The 19,760-nt window shown below is 32.1% G+C and overlaps 1 protein-coding gene across 2 annotated transcripts in view; it reads right to left on the bottom strand.

The window, feature by feature from the left end:
• LOC140432927 (methyl farnesoate epoxidase-like) overlaps positions 1-19,760 on the bottom strand; it is a 37,443-nt gene that overhangs the window by 13,195 nt on the left and 4,488 nt on the right. Inside the window, exons 1-2 of one of the 2 annotated variants that reach the window (XM_072521102.1) lie at positions 8,402-8,576; positions 5,000-5,251 (exon numbers count right to left, since the gene is read on the bottom strand). In XM_072521102.1, coding sequence (XP_072377203.1) covers positions 5,000-5,251; positions 8,402-8,489 — 340 coding nt within the window. In that variant the 5' untranslated portion in view covers positions 8,490-8,576. Of the gene's footprint in view, positions 1-4,999; positions 5,252-8,401; positions 8,577-19,760 lie in introns of those variants that run through there. The other variant, XM_072521103.1, reaches the window with a different exon arrangement.

Genomic DNA, 19,760 nt, shown 5'->3' with positions numbered 1-19,760 from the left:
TGTTTTTTAATAATCAATATCTTTTCTTTTAATATTGTCAACTATGTATAAGATGCTAAAATCGGTACTACCTAGAAGAAGGTTTATTAAATTTCTATAACTCGATTAGGAGAGGTATATTACAGCGCCCTCTCATACAATCTGATAAAATTCAAGAATAAATATATCAAGCTCAAAATTGACATGGTACTCGTAGATTTTAGATCTCTAAAGATAAATATCAAATATAGCATATAGTATACCTCTTTGGAGACGCCTATGCAAGTTAGCCCACGTTATTTGGCCAACTCTAAAGAATCTTTTATATGGTGAGTACGATCTGAGACACTGACCTACGAATAAATAAAAGCCGTTAAGAAAGGGATTATTAATGCTAAAAAATGTTTGTTCAAAGATAAAAGTCTTCTGAAAGCAATCTGTAGAATTTACTTCAAAACTAATTATATATGCATTTCATTTAAATTGCAGTTAAACGAAAAAAAGATTGATTGAAGTATAATATTACTAGCATTTTTTAATATAATATAAATCGACAGATCGACACTTCTTAAAAAGATGAAGAAAAGTTTGATGATGAAACAAGCAACAAAGAATAATTAAAATTTGTAAATTATAAGAAATGAAAATGGCGTAGAATTGAAGTTAGTATAAACCGTAAAGTAATAAGGAAATAATCAAGTATGTAATTAAAATACTGAAACGTACTCAAAGACTAAGTTTTACTTAGCTTAAAAGTAGGAAATGTCGAATCACCACGAATAAAAAATGAAAAATTTTGTTATGTACATATCAACAATGCAGAGTATAAAATATAGTCAAATTAAAGAAGACTCAAACACTATTCATGAAAGTTCAGTAAGAATCTTATTTTAATTTTGATTAGGCCTGATATAAGATGTTGAAATTAGTCCAAATATACAGCAAAGGATTCATTGTGCTTTGGCACAGCAACAAATTGAAACACGAGTGATCAAAAATATTGCTTTATCTAATTGTTTTCCATCATGCCTGTTTTGGTCTTTCTTCCAATCCTTGCTCTCTCATAGGCACCAATTGATGGCTTATCTATATCTTCTTTGATATATAAGTCTTATTTTTATCATTTTTATCATTTTTTGTCATACCACTTTTATTTCTCCTTCATTCATTTGTTGCTTTTCTTTAATATTTATTAATTTGTGTATGATTTATTAACATACCATTCTTTTGATTTATTGCAGCCCTCCTGACTTTCTCCTGTATGTATCTTCTGTTTTCGTAGAAATATCAATCATATAGTCGCCTAATTAAAGTTTTAAAAGACAGATCTATCTCTTAAAAAATCAAGATCAGATCGGTGAATACCCTTATATTCTCAATACTTCTATACAGATCAAAACCCTGGATTTTTTGCACAAAGAAATCCCAAAAAATGAATGCATTTGAGATGTGGTGTTTAAATAAAATGCTGCTCATACTCTGGACAGTTCATTGGATAAACATTTCCATTGAAACGTTTGAAATCCAGCCCCATTGGAAATCTACACTGTGAAGCAGGCGAACTATCTCTATTATTATGTTGCCAACAACTACCCCTTTAATATTTTTTAAAGCCTCTTCTAATCAAATTAGTCCTCTATACGAATTTATTAAAAAACTTGTAACTTTAGACCTCTTAGCAAATATCAGTCATTACCACCAAATATAATTTTGCGCATTATTCACTCTTTCGATTTTTCAGCAACGAATATCAAGATAATTCGTTAACCCGTCCCTGAACCAATCATATTCCAAAATTATCCTCTCCTTAAAAACTTTGGACAAAAGTGAAACCAATAGCCTAATTAGGAGATAATCTTTTCAAGAAAAATTTAACATAAATTTTAGGTGCATCACAAACTGAGTTAGTACTCAGATGATCTATAACCACAAATAGTATTATGAGGTTTTTCCTGGTTTTTCCCTCATAATTTACTATGGAATCACTAACAGGAGAATTTTACTTTCATCATGGCATGTGGCTGTCTTTTTAAAGACAAATTACATGCTATGAAATTTTCTGACGGATATTTTCCATTAAAGTTGATTTCATGTAATCGAATGAACTATATTACAAGTAAAGTCGTCCCAAGAACGCAACTCAACAATATTGGCAATATCATTTTAAAGTCGTTTACTTTAAAATGTATAATGAATATCTGAATTGTCAATATAAATGAGTCAGATAAAATTAAATTATTAGAAGAATTTTTCACCAAGTAACAAAAAAACAAAAATTTGTTTAATTTACTAATGTTTGTACTTTGAGAACGATTTCCGAAGTGGAAATTGAAACTTCAATAAACTTACTTTAAGCTTTAATTGTGGCTTATTCCCATTTAAATAGTAATTACTTTTAAATGCCACAAGAAAATAGCTTCAGAACAATACCACAAATAAAATTTTTAAGACGCCTCTCATCATTCTCCACTAACCACACACGTGAACTATACGCCATATTCCAAGCTTTAATCTTCTCGCCTAAAGAAACTGCCGTGCGTGTACGGATTCCATATCCTCCAACCACTCTAATTAAAATAATCAAAATGTATACTTGGAACACTAGTTAGTGCATCATTTGTCTCAGTAAGAGAGCAGATATTGGACTCTTCTCATGCTAAGATTTTAGGTAGTGGAATTGCTCACATTGCTACAAAGAAAGTAATTACCGTCAGCTTAAGCCATAAATCTTTAAAGACTGAATAATAAGAGAGCATATATCCTTTAATTTGAAAGGACAAAGCATCCTGGCTGTCAAGAAAGTCAAATATCTGGGCGTAATACTGAACACTAAACAAAGCTTCGGTTAATATGTAATATATGCTGCCAAAAAAGCCGATCAACGAACAGCTGCGCTAACAAAGATCATACCAAAGGTGGTAGGTCTAGGGATAGATAGAAGAAGAATTTTTATGAACGTGATCCACTCCACCATACTATGGAAGCAGGTAAGGCGTAAACAAAAATACAGAGAAATACTAGAGAAAGTTCAGAGAAAGGCCCTGTTGAGTGTCGTCTGTGTATATACGACGATTTAACAGTTACCTTACAAGTGATAGCAGGGCTACCAATTCATCTACTAGTTAGAGAAAGAGCAATCACGTATGACATAAGTAAAAACGACAAAGCAGACGAGATGGGGTGACCAACGCGAAATAGCAAGAAGAGTGAAAAAATGAACATAGAGTTGAATGGACCAGAACATTTATGCTAGACGTGAAAGACTGGTCAGGATATCGTGTGACTAACTACTTTTTCACACAGTTCCTCACGAGGCACAGCTTGTTCAAAGCCTATCTGGTAATGATGGGGAAGCAAGAAGACGGCAACCGCGTTTGCGTGGGTTAACTACAAGTCGAAAAACTATGTGTTCGATTGTATACGGTTAACAAACGAGAAGGCAAAGCTATACAAAAAAATGGGAGAAGTCGGGGTGAATACAAAGAGACCAACTTTTAGTTGGTACACAGGATATCATGGATGCACAAGAGTGCACCACTTTCAAGAAGGGCAACGCACTAGGGTGAATCCTTTTACTCTGAATCTGACACACGCTAGCTATCCCTTTTTGGGAGACTCAACTAATATGGTCTCTAAAAGACTTAACACACTCAGCAAAAAAGTTTAAATTAAATAAATCGTCAAACTTGCAGGTCCAAATTCTTTTAACAAGAAGAATTCCAAAGCATTTTTACAATTTATTGTAATTTATTTTAAGTAAGTGAAGAAGTTGCAGATTAACACTAATGAACAAAATGAGAAATAAATGAATTAAAGAACTAATTAATCTGAAGGAGAAACTAAATAACGAAATAGAAAACCGAAAATTACTCTGGTATGGACATATGCGAAGGATAGACGAGAGAAAAATACCACTGAAGACATAGAAATGGAAACCAAATAGAGGGAGGAAAGATTATAGTAGAACGGACAAATAAAAGCAGCAAAGGAATGATGAGATCTCACTGATGAAGATATATATGTCAAGAAAAAATTGCAATTGCGATGTGATAAACGGCACACAGCGTAAAGCCTCGAATGGATAAGTAAGTATTTTAAGTATAATAAAATGATTTCAGTGTTAATAACCTCTATACTTGAGAAACGGTAAATAAATAAAAAAATTCTATAATTTTCAAACCTTAAATCTTCTAATGTTATAAAATTCATTACCTTAATTTACAATTTAATCCAATATTTTCAAAGTTCAATTCACCAGCACATTCCAGAGGATTAGTTATATGAGGGCTCTTAAATTTAGGTGGCTCGTACGTGATAAACCAATTTAATATTATTAGTATTTTACAGATGGCTGTAAAAACATTCGTATATAAAAAAAGAAATGAGACTACTTTTTATTTATTAAATCAGCTACGAAAATTATTTTCATTTGCTTTTCTATGGTAATAATCAAATGGATTAAAATTAATAATTTTTTTAAACGGTCGACAAAATATATTATTGCTTGAAATTGTGTACTCAGCCCATATCTATAAGGAACCCGCTCTTTTCCTGGACACCCTGTATATATGAAATTAAAAACCAAATGTATAGCATAAGTGGACAAATTCGTCAAACTTCCCGTGTTCGAATCGGTATTAATAGACAGAGTGTGTGTGTTTGTGTGTGTCTGTGGTTGGAAATATGACTGCGGAAAGTAATTGAGTATTATAATGTCATTTTGGCATCTCTGCTTTGTCAGACACTTGGGCTGATACAAATTCAAACTCGGAATGTCCAACGAATGTCTAGTAAATATTTCTCACTTCAGTGAGATTGATGGCTATAAACAAATATGCAAAAGATTAAACCTTTTATCAAAAGCTGCTGTCGCTTTGATAAATGTATTATTTGATATATTTGGGTTTTCAATTCCTCAAAGCGATAGCAGCTTTTGGTAAGGATTTAAAATTTTGAATATATACACATATATAAATATATGTACAGTCTGTAAAAGTAACAATCAAATAAAAACATTTACCTAATCTTTTGCCGAACGTACGAAGTCTAAAGAAAAACCCATCTGGTCGTCCGTCGAAGTCTTCTCTGCTTAACACCTCTTTAATTGCTTCAGATCCGAAAACTCCTACGACATAGTTCCTTCCCAGTTTCATGCCAACAACTTCGCCATACTTTTGGAACAACTCCATCCAGACTAGATGGTGGTATCCCAATGCTTTTAGTCTTTCTCTATATTGCAAATAGCTTCCTACTATAGGGATAATGTTTGGACCTATTAAAAAGAATAATAAACTAGGTAAAAAATACACTCATTACTCCAATCCGAAAATTAATTTTTGATTGTGCTGAGTAGAAAAAAAAACCTTTTGCTTTACATCCGTTAGGGTACAAGGCTTAAGGATTAATTGTGTGGAGCACGTATACGCAAGAGACAAACGGATTACTAAAAAAACATCGAAATTTTGTGTCAACTAAACAGTGGTGGCTCTTTAAGGGGTATGCAAATGGATTACGTCACAAATATGGGCTATGTGGTTGTGGAATAACCGTATTATAGAGTACCACGATAACGAACGAAATTGGCCAACGGAGGAATTATTTGAATTGTGACAAAAATATTATTTAAATTTCACTTGTTGAAAAGATTTTATCCACATCAAACTAGGAATTTAAAAATTTCGTGAAGATGGTAGATTCAAAAGGAAACGCATTGAAATAATTGAATCGTATTTGAGTCGATGGACATTCGCAGTTTGATGAATGATGTAAGGTTCGCTAATGCATTCAATAATATGGAACTTGTGGCTTGGGATTGTATTAAAGTGATTATTGAAAATATTTTTGAAATTAAGCGTTTATTAATATTTTATTATATTTTATTAATATTTATTATTATCAAAAAAATGAAAAACATGAAAGAAAAATAGAGATTTAAAACAAAAATTGAATATCTACTCAACCAGTCAAAAATTAAAAGAATAAAGACCAAAATAGAAACAAAGTTGTTTGCAGCCTGTGCAAATCATTTTAGTCAGGAAGCAGTTAGTTAGTAGAGTGTAGAGTGTTGTTTGCTGTAATTAAATTATTTTGAATATGGTTCAAGAGCTGGTAGACAGTTTTGACATTGGAGCATTCAGAATTTTTTTTAAGATACGTCTTCTATAATATACTAATACAAAAATGCAAACCTGGTTGGAGGGTAGCGGTCATTTAATAACCCCATAATTAAAAAACATGTAAAACATTTTATTACAAAAAATATCTTTGAGGCCATTTGTAATTTTTTTTTAAACTAAATTTAAATATCCAAAAATAAAGAAAATAAACAAGCCAGTCGATTTGTGAGAGATTTTAACTCTGTAAGATGCAAAGTAAATAAACACATTAGGCGATTTGCGATAGATTTTAACTCTTCAAGATGTTTTCAAAACTATTTTGAAAATAAATACAAAACTATGGTTGAGACCATATCAAACAAATTACGCGTTCATGTGAGTGAAAAGCGCTATGGGTAAGCTACAGTGTGAGGGAGAGCGTATATCGACAGCTGTTTGCATCCTCAATCGCAGCGATTTCACTGGCTCAAGCAAAATCACGTGACCTGACGATACCCATGCTGTTGTGTCTCAACATTAAGGTAAGTAATCTCGGTTTTAAAATACTACCAATAATTGTCCCACGTTTTATGGAAAAATGTTCTAAAAAACTATAACGTAGGCTAATAAAGAAGTGTGTGTTATTTGTGGAAAAGACGATTGAAAATTATTAAAACTTTTGATACAAATGTTTTAATAATTATGCTTGGAAACCTGGATCATCTCCAAAGTGACGATCTTGATATTTTTATGGAGTATGGTACGAAAAGATACATAAATATAACAAAGCTACACATCGAATTGGATCCATCATTATATGCGAGTTTGACTGCTTCTCACGCATTAACTGGATGCGAATATAATCCGTCTTATTTTCAGAGCCAAGATAACGCCTTTAAAATATTAGGGAAAAATATAATTTTATCAGAAAACATTAACGAATCTAATAAAAAAATGTGTCTTTCAAAGAAATCTTGAATAATTGTGATCCACTCGTGCAAAGCCGAATTAAGACATTTGTTACGAACATAGTATAATACGAGTATTTGGCAAATCCCATATTTGCGATTTCCCAGTTCTTTAACACCTTACGGAAACAGATGGATATAAAATATGAACAAATTCGATTTTCAACGGTTTGAGGGAGATTGTTTGCCGTAATGTGTACGATGTTATCGTTCATGAGAGAACCAAAGAGAATTTCGGAAATATTACTTACATAAATAAAAAATTGTCAAAATGAATTTTAGCACATACGATAGGCATGTACCTAAGCAAAATTAATATTTCTTATTACATATTTAATAACCAGCTGCCGCACTATATCTTAAAGCAGAACTATCAAAACCTACAAATCTGAGCATTCTACCATATTTCTTACCGCATCTATACAGCATGTATAAAAGAAATAATAATGAGAAGAAATCAGACCTACGTCAACAAAACTTAGCAAGGGCACAAAACATATAAAATGAATATAGCCATAATGAACATGAAAGAAGAACTGAATCTTATATAAAAAATAATTACAAACCGCCCAATGGATCAAAACCCAATGGATTAAAGAAGTAGATGAAGGTCAAGAAGGAGATGAAGAGATGATATAGAGCAAGATGCACAATGAATAGGAATATTAGATTGGGGAATAACAAGTAGACATAAAAAAGGATGAAATAAAATTACTATCGTAGCTAGGAAGCTAGGACACATCCTAAACTATAAAAAAATTGGAAAATCAGGACTAATCTAACTGATAAAATCGATAAATAACTTTACAGCATCTAGAGTAGTCCTGTGGGGTCGAAACGTTTGAATAACGATATCTTATTTATGTATGAACAAGATAACAATACTTCTGGCTTGTTTGATATCTAATTTGTCATTTCCCTTTCAGTATTAATTGCTTTGTTAAATGAATAAAAATATTTTGAACGCTCAATCAAATCGTACAAAAAAGTTTAAAATGTGATAAAATTGTTCAAAGAATATTATCGGATATTCAATTTATAGTAAATAATAATGTACGTTACTAACATTACATTGACAAAAACAGCATCCTAGGAAATGCGCTTCTAAAACTTTTTTTGGAACGTTTCAATGATATTTACGATATGTATTGGCAATTTTAATTAAAATAAACAAATTAAACAATTGTTGTTTATTTTATTAGTTAAACTTCAAACATACCGCATTTTTATTTAAAGTTATGATTCATTCCCAGAGTAGGTATATAGTAGAAACCCAGGAAATATATACCAATGATGAAAAACCTATGTATTTTTTTACTGTAAATTTTATTATTTTTATATAATTTTCAAATACTTTACCTGGTGGATATTTCCTAGGGCGTCTCATATCGTATAAAAGCACCATCGCGAATACGGTGATGGTTAGGCAAACCACCGAAAATAACATCTTCACTTGTTATCTTAGTTCTTCCAGAGCCGACGACTCACTGCCCATTCTCAATCGCTCGGAACTTTTACTTACCAACTTGTTGGAGGCCTGTTGTCTTTTGAAGTTTTTTTTTGACCCGTGACCCGTTTGTTGTCATTTTCTATTATATGGGGCAAGTTCAGATGCTTTGATAATTGTTGGGTTGCTGTAGTGATAATTCTTAAGAATGAATAGATTTGAATTTGTATTTGTGTTTTGTAGAACGTGTATTCTTTTTTTAGAACGGATTGTGTGTGTGTGCTGTATACTTGATTTGAAAATACATGATACTACACTTTATATGACCAACGATTACAGCTGTCCCTATACAAGGCAGGACAAGACAAAAATTAATTCAAACAATATGACTATCCCAACAAACCTTACCAAACTTTACCAAAAAACTTAGAAAAATATTAAAAAATATGTCGTTCCGTTTGACCTAGATAGCTTTATTATCATTATTACATTCGTCATTTCCCAAATAAATTACAATTGACTCTATTGTTTTTTCTATTAAATTAATAAATAAATTTATGTCTCTGTTTGTTACGTCTTGAACCGAAAACCGGCGTGAAGTTAACGAAACTTTGTTTGTAGAAAAATATACTACAATTACTAGGTATGATCGTCCAAGTTCAGCTCATAGTGCCACCCTAATTCTTCCTACAAATAATAATTTCTCTCCGGTAACAAAATATGACTTTCTGTTGAGTAAAACCTTCTCCCTCTTTAAATATTTACATTTATAGTCCACCTGACTCTTCCACGGAACTAGTTTTTCATAACCTGCTAAATTTGTTAAATAACCTGGCCAATAAAAGCAGAAAAAATCTATGCGGTGTCCTTGGTCAAGATATTTAAATCGTATGGTCTCACAACGCACGTTAATTCTCTTTCAAGAATCACTAAAACAACGTCTTATATAATTTATTATTTTCTATCAGATTTCTCACCTCTTGATGTCCACTCTACAATTAATAATGCGGGACTATCTGATCATGAAGCAGTATATGCCAAGTTAAACACTTTCAGCAAAACTTGCTCCAAAAATCAGACGTTTAGGTAGAATTTTTTCCGCTAACCTTCGTAAATTTCAAAATTTGTGCTTGACTTCTTAGTGGTACTTTCCTTCTGTGGACGTGGACTGTAATTTCAGTGATTTTTTTAGATAAACCTGTCTTTATTTTCAGTAAGGCATTTCCATTAATTACAATTAAGCCAAAACATTACAAATCCTGGACTACCAACGGTAATCGCATATCAGCCAAGAATATGCGTCCACTAGTGTACATCAAGAAATTTACTACTAACGTTTCTGTCACTGAATATATCACCAAGTACAGAGTAACCTATCTAAAACTTATCAAAACAGCTAAAAGAGCATACTAACAAAATCTTCTGGGAAGCTCTAAAATGTAACAAAAGAAATTTGGTCCATAATAAACGATCTTCGAAATAAAACTAACACAGCTCAAATATTTTGTCTTTCGAACCCTCTTGTAACAAAAGCATTGTATGTGGAGTACCACAAGGTTCAGTATTGGGCCCTTTACTTTTAATTTTCTTTATAAATGACATCACTAATTTAAAAATCGATCGAAATTTCTTTTGGCTGTAAAATATCAGTATCACCTAAAGCAACTCTTCACGCAACTATAACTTTTGATATACTTACAACAAAAACCTCTAATTTACTCTCTTTTAACGTGGATAAGACAGTAGCATTATCCTATAAAGCAGCTCCTCAACCCTTGCTTCTTAACAACAGCCAGATCAGTATCTTTGAATCTGTAAAATTACTTGATACTTTTATAGACGCCAATCTAAATGGACACTTTATATCGATCTGTTAAGTAAGAACCTAGCATTAGCCTGCTATGCAATAAGGTCTGTTTCTAAGGAAATCAATTTTTTATATTTTTCTTTGTTAAGTCGATGGCATTTTTAAATTACAAAAAATATCAGTATGATATCTGTTTGACCCCAGAATAACAACACATTGCAGAAGCTATTTAAAAATCAGGGGATTTTTGAAATAGCTTCTATTCTTCTTCTTCAAACTGTTTGCTTAATTCTTAAACACCTACATGTTTTTCCAGCAAGACCTAATCATGACTATTCCACCAGAAATTCAACCTTTGATGTGTATTTACCGATCCCATCCACTGAGTAAGTAAAGAAATCTACATTATATTCGGCAAAAAAATTATACAACCATCTCCCTTTACAACTTAAATCTGCAACATTTTTCCCCAAGTGTCATAAAATCACAAAAGCCTATCTTCTGTAAGACCGTATTATTCAGTAGAAGAGTTTTTTAATGAATAACTAAGAAATTACAGTAACTTAATGTATAAGTAACTAAATTAACTGAATCTATATTTGAATATCAAAAGCAGCAACTGTTATGCAACTTGCAATTTATTTAATTTATTTAATTATTATTTTCTGAATTTTTGTAAGCTTTGTCCGTAAAATTGTACAATTTTCAGTTACAATAAAGCATTTTTCTAATTATAAATCTGTTAACTTGCATAAAGTGCTAGATGCAACATTTCCTAAAGTCCAATATGTAGGACTCAAAGCAAAAATGCCAGAAGCATACAGTTCCATGGTCACTATTAATCAAGAAAACCTAATGAGAGCCTAGACAAATACGTTTAGCCAAAGGGTGCAGTAGTATCAATAATTTTATGAAGTGAAGGAGGTCAATGTGAGTGGATTCTCTTTAAAATGTTCTTTTAACCGAGACGAAGTTAAAAATTATTTGAAGAACTAAGAACTAACTTGCAATGCTAACTTACGGAGCTATTGCTTGGGTACCAAAAGTCCTACAGGCAACAGCGATTAACAAACTAAACCATATTTAGCGGATGGCTTGCATAAATATAACAGGTGCCATGAAAACAACACCAACTGCTGCAATGGAGTTGATCATTGGCATCACGCCTCTAGATATATATGTCAAAGAGGTGGCGCTGATGACAATGATGCGACTGCGCTCAGCTGGTACAAACCTTGATGTAGGAATGGGACAATTGAAAACTCGTTTCTGGCGGGGAAAGCTGGATGAGTTACCACTGCTACAGGCAGGCTGCGACTCAATTGAACCAAAGTTTGTCTTTAACGAACCCTACAATATCGAAACAAGAGAGTATAGGGAGACAAACGTGGCAAATGCCTATTGCATATACACCGATGGCTCCAAAATGGAAGAAGACTCAAAATGCGGGATATACTCCAGATCACTGAACCTAAGAATAAAGTGGGGTATAGGCAAAAATGCTAGGTAGTTTATACAGAACTGGCTGGTATCTCCATAGCCGCAAAAGAGATAACCCAAAAAGGTGTAGCAGGGAAAACTATAATAATCTGCACAGATAGCAGACAAGCGTTACTAACCTTGAATAGACCACGTGTCACATCAGGGTTAGTAATGGAGTGTCACGAGTCACTAACTCAGGCTTCAAATGGTAATACCATTATCCTGAGGTGGGCAGGCTGAGGAAGGCGGCAGGCCTAAGACTCTTAGAACCTAGGGATTTTTTTGATTGGTTAACTACAACAATCGCGGAAATTGTCAAATGTCACTCCCATACACAAATTTTAAAAAGATGGGAAGAAGGGCAAGGATGTAGACTTGCCAGGGTAACACTAAGTAATCTTGAAGAGTCAGCATAAAAGAAGTACCAGGAAAAACCTACGTTTGGCAGTTGGTTTTTTAACTGGTCATTGTCAACTAAGCAAACATCTCCACGCACTGGGGCTAGCAGACACAACTCTATGTAGGAAGTATGAACGAGAAGACGAAAATGTAGAGCATGTCCTATGTGAATGCCCGGAGTTATCGTTAATACGAGAGTATGCGTTCGGCGAGTTCTGGTCCTCCCCTGCCCACATAAAGGAGATGTCTCCTGGTGACTTTTCCACCTTCTTAGAAATGGCAAGATTGGCAATGAGCCAAGGGCGACAGCTCCCTGGGAGGATGCACAATGGGTCAATTGTGGTCTAAGTGCTGTGGAATTTAACTCGCGTTCCCTATTCTACAGATACAGAGGTGTAATTTATCAATGTCGATCATACTCCAGATAGTGATTTAGACAAATTCTTTACCATTATGGCAATTAGGCATTAGGAATGTGTTATTATTACGGATGACTTTAATACTCATTTTACTGCAATATACATCAGAGTTTTAATATTTTGTTGTCATCATACAATCTTATAAAAAAAAAGTTAAATTTAATATTCCGAATAATAGATGTCTCGATAATATCTTTACAAATATCGATAGTACCACAAAATCTGTGGATTTCGCCCATACATTTGACCACAAAGGTATTTTCTTTGGTGTCTTTAGCTTTAAGTTTTAAGTTTTAGGTTTTGCTGAAATGCAACTTTAATTTTGTATATAGTGATAATTTGAATACTAATTTAAAATCTAAAATTCTGTCTGATGTGTTATTAAATTCCATAAATATTTCTTTGTCAGAAAAATCTAAATTGTTCAATAAAAATAATCAATTTAGATAAAAAAGGAAAGTGGTTTCATGATACTTTGAGAGAAATACATCGAGTACTCTCAAAATAACGAAGGTAACACTGTTTTATTTGCTGATGATTCCATGTAAGCTATCACTCTTCTTAATTTGATACTCTTGATTGCCAAACATTTGAAAAAATTTATTTAATTTTTAACTAATCGTCTCTCTTTAAAAACCTCTTAAATCACAAGTGTTAATTTCACTTTGAGAAATAAGATTGATATTGAACACATTGCTGTACCATAATATGTAACCGAGACGAAGTTTCTGGAGGTACACTTGGATGCAAGATTAACCTGGGAACAACAACTAGTTAATTTATCGAAAAAGCTTTTTCCACAAATTTTCATTTTCAAAAAACTTGTACAAGTTTCCAAGGAAATTATTATAACACTTTATCATAGAACCTTTCATTCCAATCTAACTTATACTGTTCTCTCCTGGGATCACTCTTCTCATATTGATAAAGTGGTTGGACACCAGAGAAAGTGTGTTTTTATTATCTCTGGACTCGGTTATGAGCAGACTATAGAAATTCCTTTAGAGCTTTTTAAATTTTAACTTTACCTTGTGTATATATATCATGCAGTGTATGTTGCATATTAAACAAATTCTTTGACAATACAATGGAGAAATTGTTTAAGGTATGTAGCCATGTATGTAGGTTTTGTAACATTTTGCTAACTTTCATCAATGTAAGGCAAAAATTAAGAGATGCCTTCTAGTAAATGCCTTTTTTCATTTGAGGAGTATATCTCTTCCAATTTTAATCTATTGTGATTGTTAACCGTCTATTATTGTTTTAATACATTAAGTTTTATGTTTTATATTTCTCTATATATATTTAACTATTGACTTATTTTTATATTTTCTTATGGTTATATTTATATTTGACTTTACTTTACTATATTTTGTGAAAGTACTTTTTATATTATTATTACCAATAAACTATCCATCTATCTATTACCTTATCAAGTTTCCAAAATTATTCTTTCTCTGCTGAATAGCTTTTTGCAAATTGTTAGATTTTTAATACCAAGTCATTGCAATCATTTAAAAGACTTTTACAGGTGTTCTAGAAAACCTGTAAAAGTGTTTTTAATCTAGCAAAATCTCCACAAAACAATAGATGGGTAGGTTTACAAAATTGGTTAGATGAAGAAGCATTCCAGCGGTAAAAAATGAAATAATTGCTTAATAAAAACATGTATTTGTAACATTGATGACATCGATTTCTTAACAAATTTTCATATTTTGAAAATGCTAGCCTAGCTGAGCCATTTTCACAAAATATGTAGTTTTGTTGGAAGACAAAATGTATATATATATAACAATTAAACTCGAAAAACAGAGATAACATTAAAAAACGTTCAATCATCTAGAAAAATATAATACTGCGTAACCGTGTCAGGCAGCTAAAATTTCGCTTTTTTTATGATAACATTTGAGAAACAATTTTTTTATTAATTTTTCCTACAAGCTTTTTGCCTTTGAGGCTAATATACGATTTTAAATTGTTTTTTCTAAATATTTTAAAAAATTGTCAAATTTTATAAATGGTCAATGGATTTTGTTTTAACATTTTCATATTTTATTAAATTTTATATCAATACTTTGACAGTTTTGTTAATAATAATAAAAACAATTCGCATTGTATAGAGTTCGTCTGTTTTTTTTATAAATTAAAAAATATTTAAGGAGTATTTTAACTGCCTGATTTTAATATAAAAGCTAAAAGCTATCAAGCTAAACAACTATCTAAAGATTTATATATAAAATATATACTGAGCATTTTTTTTAAATTGAACCTTACACGTACCGTTAACTAGTATAACATTGGAGATACACAACATTAAATGTTTTTTTTTTTTAATTAAGTATAATCAGTGAGTAACAATTTTGATGCTAGCAAATACCAAAGATCCCTTTTTGAAAGTTTTCTTAGCTATTGAAGGTTCTGGTATGATAATAACTGGTATGGATCTAGGGGTACAAAATATTTTAGGTGGGTAAACACACTGTACAAGACATTGACTTATGCAGAGAATTCCGTCCAATTCCTACAACGGTGCAATCTTGGAGCAAACGGTATTTACAACTTAGATGAAACCGGGGTAACTACAGTTCACAAAACCTGCAAAAATAATAGCATAAAAAGTTGTGAAGCAAGTGGGAGCAAGAGCCTTTCGCTGATAGTTGTGCCGCTATCGCGTATCAGAGTGCTATAGTGGGGAAAGGGATGGTCTGGAGCATAAGAGCGAGATGGAGTAACTCCTGTTGTACTCGAGTTAATACACATCGCTCCAATAAATTGTTACACCCGAACGTCATTTCAATAGGTGAACAAGTCTCACAGGCTGGGTTTAATTAAATTGCTTGCTTGAAAAGGAGAATAACAAGAATCGTTTGAGTCTAATAACCATCTAACCAACTAAGCTGATTCTATCTCAGTTGCATTGCGTTATCTAAAGGGCAATATGACTCAAATACGTAAGCTAGTAAAACCATATATGGATATAATCGAAATTAAAAAGAAATTGTAAATAAAGTGATGAAAGAAACCTCAATATAAACATAAAAAAATTAGTTTGTTAATATTAGAAGAAAACTACTTTGATTAACAGAAGGTAGAGACGGTTTGTAGAATTAGTTTTACAATATAAGAGATTAATTAATCAATGATAAGTGTTAAGCAATGTTTAAACTCGTCACACACCTAGTTTGTGACTCTTAACAGTTAGTTTGGTATTTGCTAGATTATTTTCTTAATAATAAAAGAGCACAATAAATATCCAACAGCCTCATAAATAAGTAGAATTCGTTTTTTAAACGATTTAATAGTTAATTAGTTTGCTTTTCTTTTGGACTAAAAAGACAAAATTAAGTAGAAAAAGTTTAGATATCGTCCAATTGACATTTATGACTTTTAATAAATTTTGACATCCGTTACGAATCGAATAGTTTAGTGACAGATATTCCCCTTTATAATTTTTACTTCTTATTTAATGTTTATATTGTATTAGTTATTTTTCATGCAGTTCTAATTTAATCCTGCTTAGAGTAAATGTATGATGACTACAAGTGTATCGATTGAATCGATCTAAAGAACCGCTATTTCGCTAGTTCCGTTACCCATGACGATGCCATCTTATGTTTCGTGACACTCGCCTCAGTATTTTACTGTAGAGAAAAAAGTAATACAACGCCAGTATAGAAGCTTCGCTTCAAAAAAAAAATCCTTGTTGTTCTTCCTTTATATGAGCAATTTTGCTTGTTCATTGGCAGATTATTGCCTCTATGGAAAATTGTCACTCCATGAATGTCGGTTACGCCATGTAGTATTTTTAAGACATCCTGCTAATATATTTGCTCTTTATACTTGATCTGTTACTTGTTTTTCAACGTCTTCATTCTTGTTTAACGCTAACTCTATTAACTTCAAGTATGCATCTCATTAGTTCTTTACTGATTACTATTGTTCTAGTTTTCTGAGTAGCAAATCGTCATATTAAATTCTTTTGCTGTTGTATTCAATATGTGAACTAGTCTTTGAAGGCTATCTACATTTTGCGCTATCAAAATTCATTTGGTAACCATCTTTAGCTGCAGTTTTTTTGTTCTTTAGTTTTTCGTAAATTGTGCTTGCTTATATGAACTTCTTAGTTTTATGGTAATTTGCAGTGTTTGTGATTTCAACGTCATTTGTGATAAAAATATTTGATGAAGTAAAGTCTTAACTAATTGATAAATCAATTAAGCAAGTTGTGGGAATATCGATTGGAAAAGTTGTAGAATATCATAAATATGGTACTAAAATAGTTACACAGACTTTAAAAAAGCCGTTGATAATGTAGATCAATGCACACTAATGAATCATGACTATAAACATACTGTTGATTTAGACTCATCAGCTGTTAGAGCAAATGCAATCTACAATTATGCAGACATACATCAAAACCGTACTCAAAGTCGACAAACTGCGATCCTTTGACTGAAACTTCTAAAAATATCTAAAATTATGGAAAAATCTTCTAAAATGAATAAGACTAAATGAGAACAATTGTTAATAAATTGAGGGAGAAAGAGACGAATTGTATCCATGTCATTTTACAAAAAGTATACAAAGCGTAAGTAGAATCTAGAATGCAAGGTAGAAGTCCGATGAGTTTGAAATAGATGTTGCTTGAGGGACACCCAAAGACCGAAAAATTAAACCTGAACTACCTAAAAAATCCAGAAATAAAAAAGCGATTGCGAGAATAATTAAATAAAGAACTCCTAGTATAGAGGGGGGAAACTATACAAGAGTAATGGAATAAGATTGAGAGGTTAACATGGTAAATGGCTAAAAGAGTGATGATATTTAGAAAACATCAAAAAAAGTGAGCTTTGGTTTGATGAAGAATGTAAACAAGCAAAAGACAAAAAAAAAGTGAATTATATCTGTAGTATACTCAAAGTAAAACATAAATGAGCGAAAAAATTGAGGACGAACGAAGAAAGGTAGACAAAATATACAGAAGAAAGAAGAGCAGATACGAAAATGACCAAATACTAAATATGGAGGAAGATTTCAATAGGGTGAGACTAGAGGGGCACATAAATTCCTGAAACAACTCAGAGAGGGATATAAACCACGCACTAATGATTTTTGGAAAACACGAAGATTGCGGTGGACAGTTCACCATGTAAGAATGAATAATAACAGAACACCTAGTAGAAAGCCTTTGGCGAAGCGTCGGCTAGTAGGAAGACCAAGGAAAAGGTGGAAAAATAAAGTGAGAACCGATGTTAAAGAGATATTAAGAGTGGATAATTAAAGGAGAACAGCCAAGGAAAGATATGCTTGGAGGCTGATGCTGAGGGATGCCAGAGTCCGACTACAATGGCTGTAGCGCCATTCGAGAGAAAGAGATAGAGAGAGAGATTTTGACGTAGGATGTGGTTGGTTTAACGAAAATATTTTTAGGATCTTATTATAATTAGGTCTTTTTCGGTAACAGGTAACAATTGGAGCTCCAAAACAAACAACACTATTTCTTAGAATTCTAAATCTGTTGAACTGATAGGTACACACAGATCTTTCAAGTTGCCGTGCAAAAATCTTTACAACGACAGACTAGTTGTTTGACATTTACAGTATAAACTCAACAACAACTTAAGTAAAAAAAAATGCTAAAACAATGTTCATATGTAATTGAAGACATGATAAGTTTAGTTTTTTAATAGTATTGTTGTTTAACGAACATAAATACATACTAAATATCTAAGCAGACAAATGGTAATCGAATTCTGTTTTTATAGGGCTGTGACAAACTTTATAATAAACCCGTTCCCTTAGAAACTCATTTTACACCTTTACAAATCGCTAAATATATGAGCTAGATTACGTTGTTATCTTTTTTCATACTCTACATCCATATAATACACACAAATTAGGTCACACATACCATTTTTTCGATTTACATATCGTTTTGACGTTATAATTTTTTAAATTAATTTAATATGCATCGATAAGGTTTGTTTAAAATATGTAAATTTTTTATAATTACCAAAATATATTCATCAACTAACAAAATGTATGATAATGTTTATCTTTAAACAAAAGACACGAAAGAATCATTCCGAAGGATATAGAGAAAATGACCCTCAATATTTGAATAAAACTATTGAAGTGATCTTATAAATCGGTAACACATATGGTCATAAATTAATCAAAGGAAAAGCACTGTACAATATACAATAGTGTTTGATGTATTTAATTAAAGCTTAAAAAATCGTCTTGGATATCTATACAGGCTATGGATTTTGTACAGCTAGTTCCTAAAAAAACTGATACGTCTCTTAAAGAATATTTTGTACAAAATTCAGCAGTGTATTTTGAAGGATAAATACTTATTATTTACATACTGTCACTGTCACTGCCAAATCTTAAAATTTGTCAGATAACTTATTCTGTTCAACCTTAAAAGATGGGCTCATGCTAGCAAAGAAGTAAAAGCAAGAATTGTAACGAAATTAGAAGACGGTTGGAGAAAGATGGAAAAAGATGGTGAGAAAAAGAAACTTTAGAAAGAAAGCAAAGTTCTGAAAGACCAAAAATATCTACCTTTCATGATGATCGTACGCTTTTGGAGAGATTAGAAGAGAATCCTTTCCAGGAAGAAAGACAACAACTTGGCGCAGAATTAAAGCATTGCTCCTTAGGTACCGAACTGTAGCAAAAAACAAGGGGTGTATAGACCAGATAATAATAGATTTAATCCTCTATATGTTGATAGATTTTGAGCAGCTGGTCATTCTAGCGCCAATATATGGAAATGGATTTTATCTAGAGGAATGGGAATGGTATGGCGTATTGATGGTAGGTTTGTTGGGCAGACTTATCTGAATATTCTAGAAAACAGCATGTTTCCCAGTATAGAACAATTTTATCCAGAAAATAATTTTATCCTCCAACAAGATAATTGTCCTGTCCACACTGCAAATATAATAAACCAGTGGCTCCAAAATAACAACATCGAAATCTTATCATAGCCCATCTATAGTCCAGATTTAAACCCAATCGAGAATGTTATGGGGTTATTATAAAACGATTGTATCGCCGTAATTTTATACCTCAAAATACTGCAGAGCTGTGGCACGGTATACAACAGGTTTGGGAAGAGCTCTCTGAAGAAGACAATTTGATAGTTCCTTTCAC

The sequence above is a fragment of the Diabrotica undecimpunctata genome, chromosome 1, assembly GCF_040954645.1.
Source record: "Diabrotica undecimpunctata isolate CICGRU chromosome 1, icDiaUnde3, whole genome shotgun sequence".
Classification (NCBI taxonomy): domain Eukaryota; kingdom Metazoa; phylum Arthropoda; class Insecta; order Coleoptera; family Chrysomelidae; genus Diabrotica; species Diabrotica undecimpunctata.
Note: the sequence above shows the minus strand (reverse complement) of the source record. Positions and strands in the feature narration are given on the sequence as shown.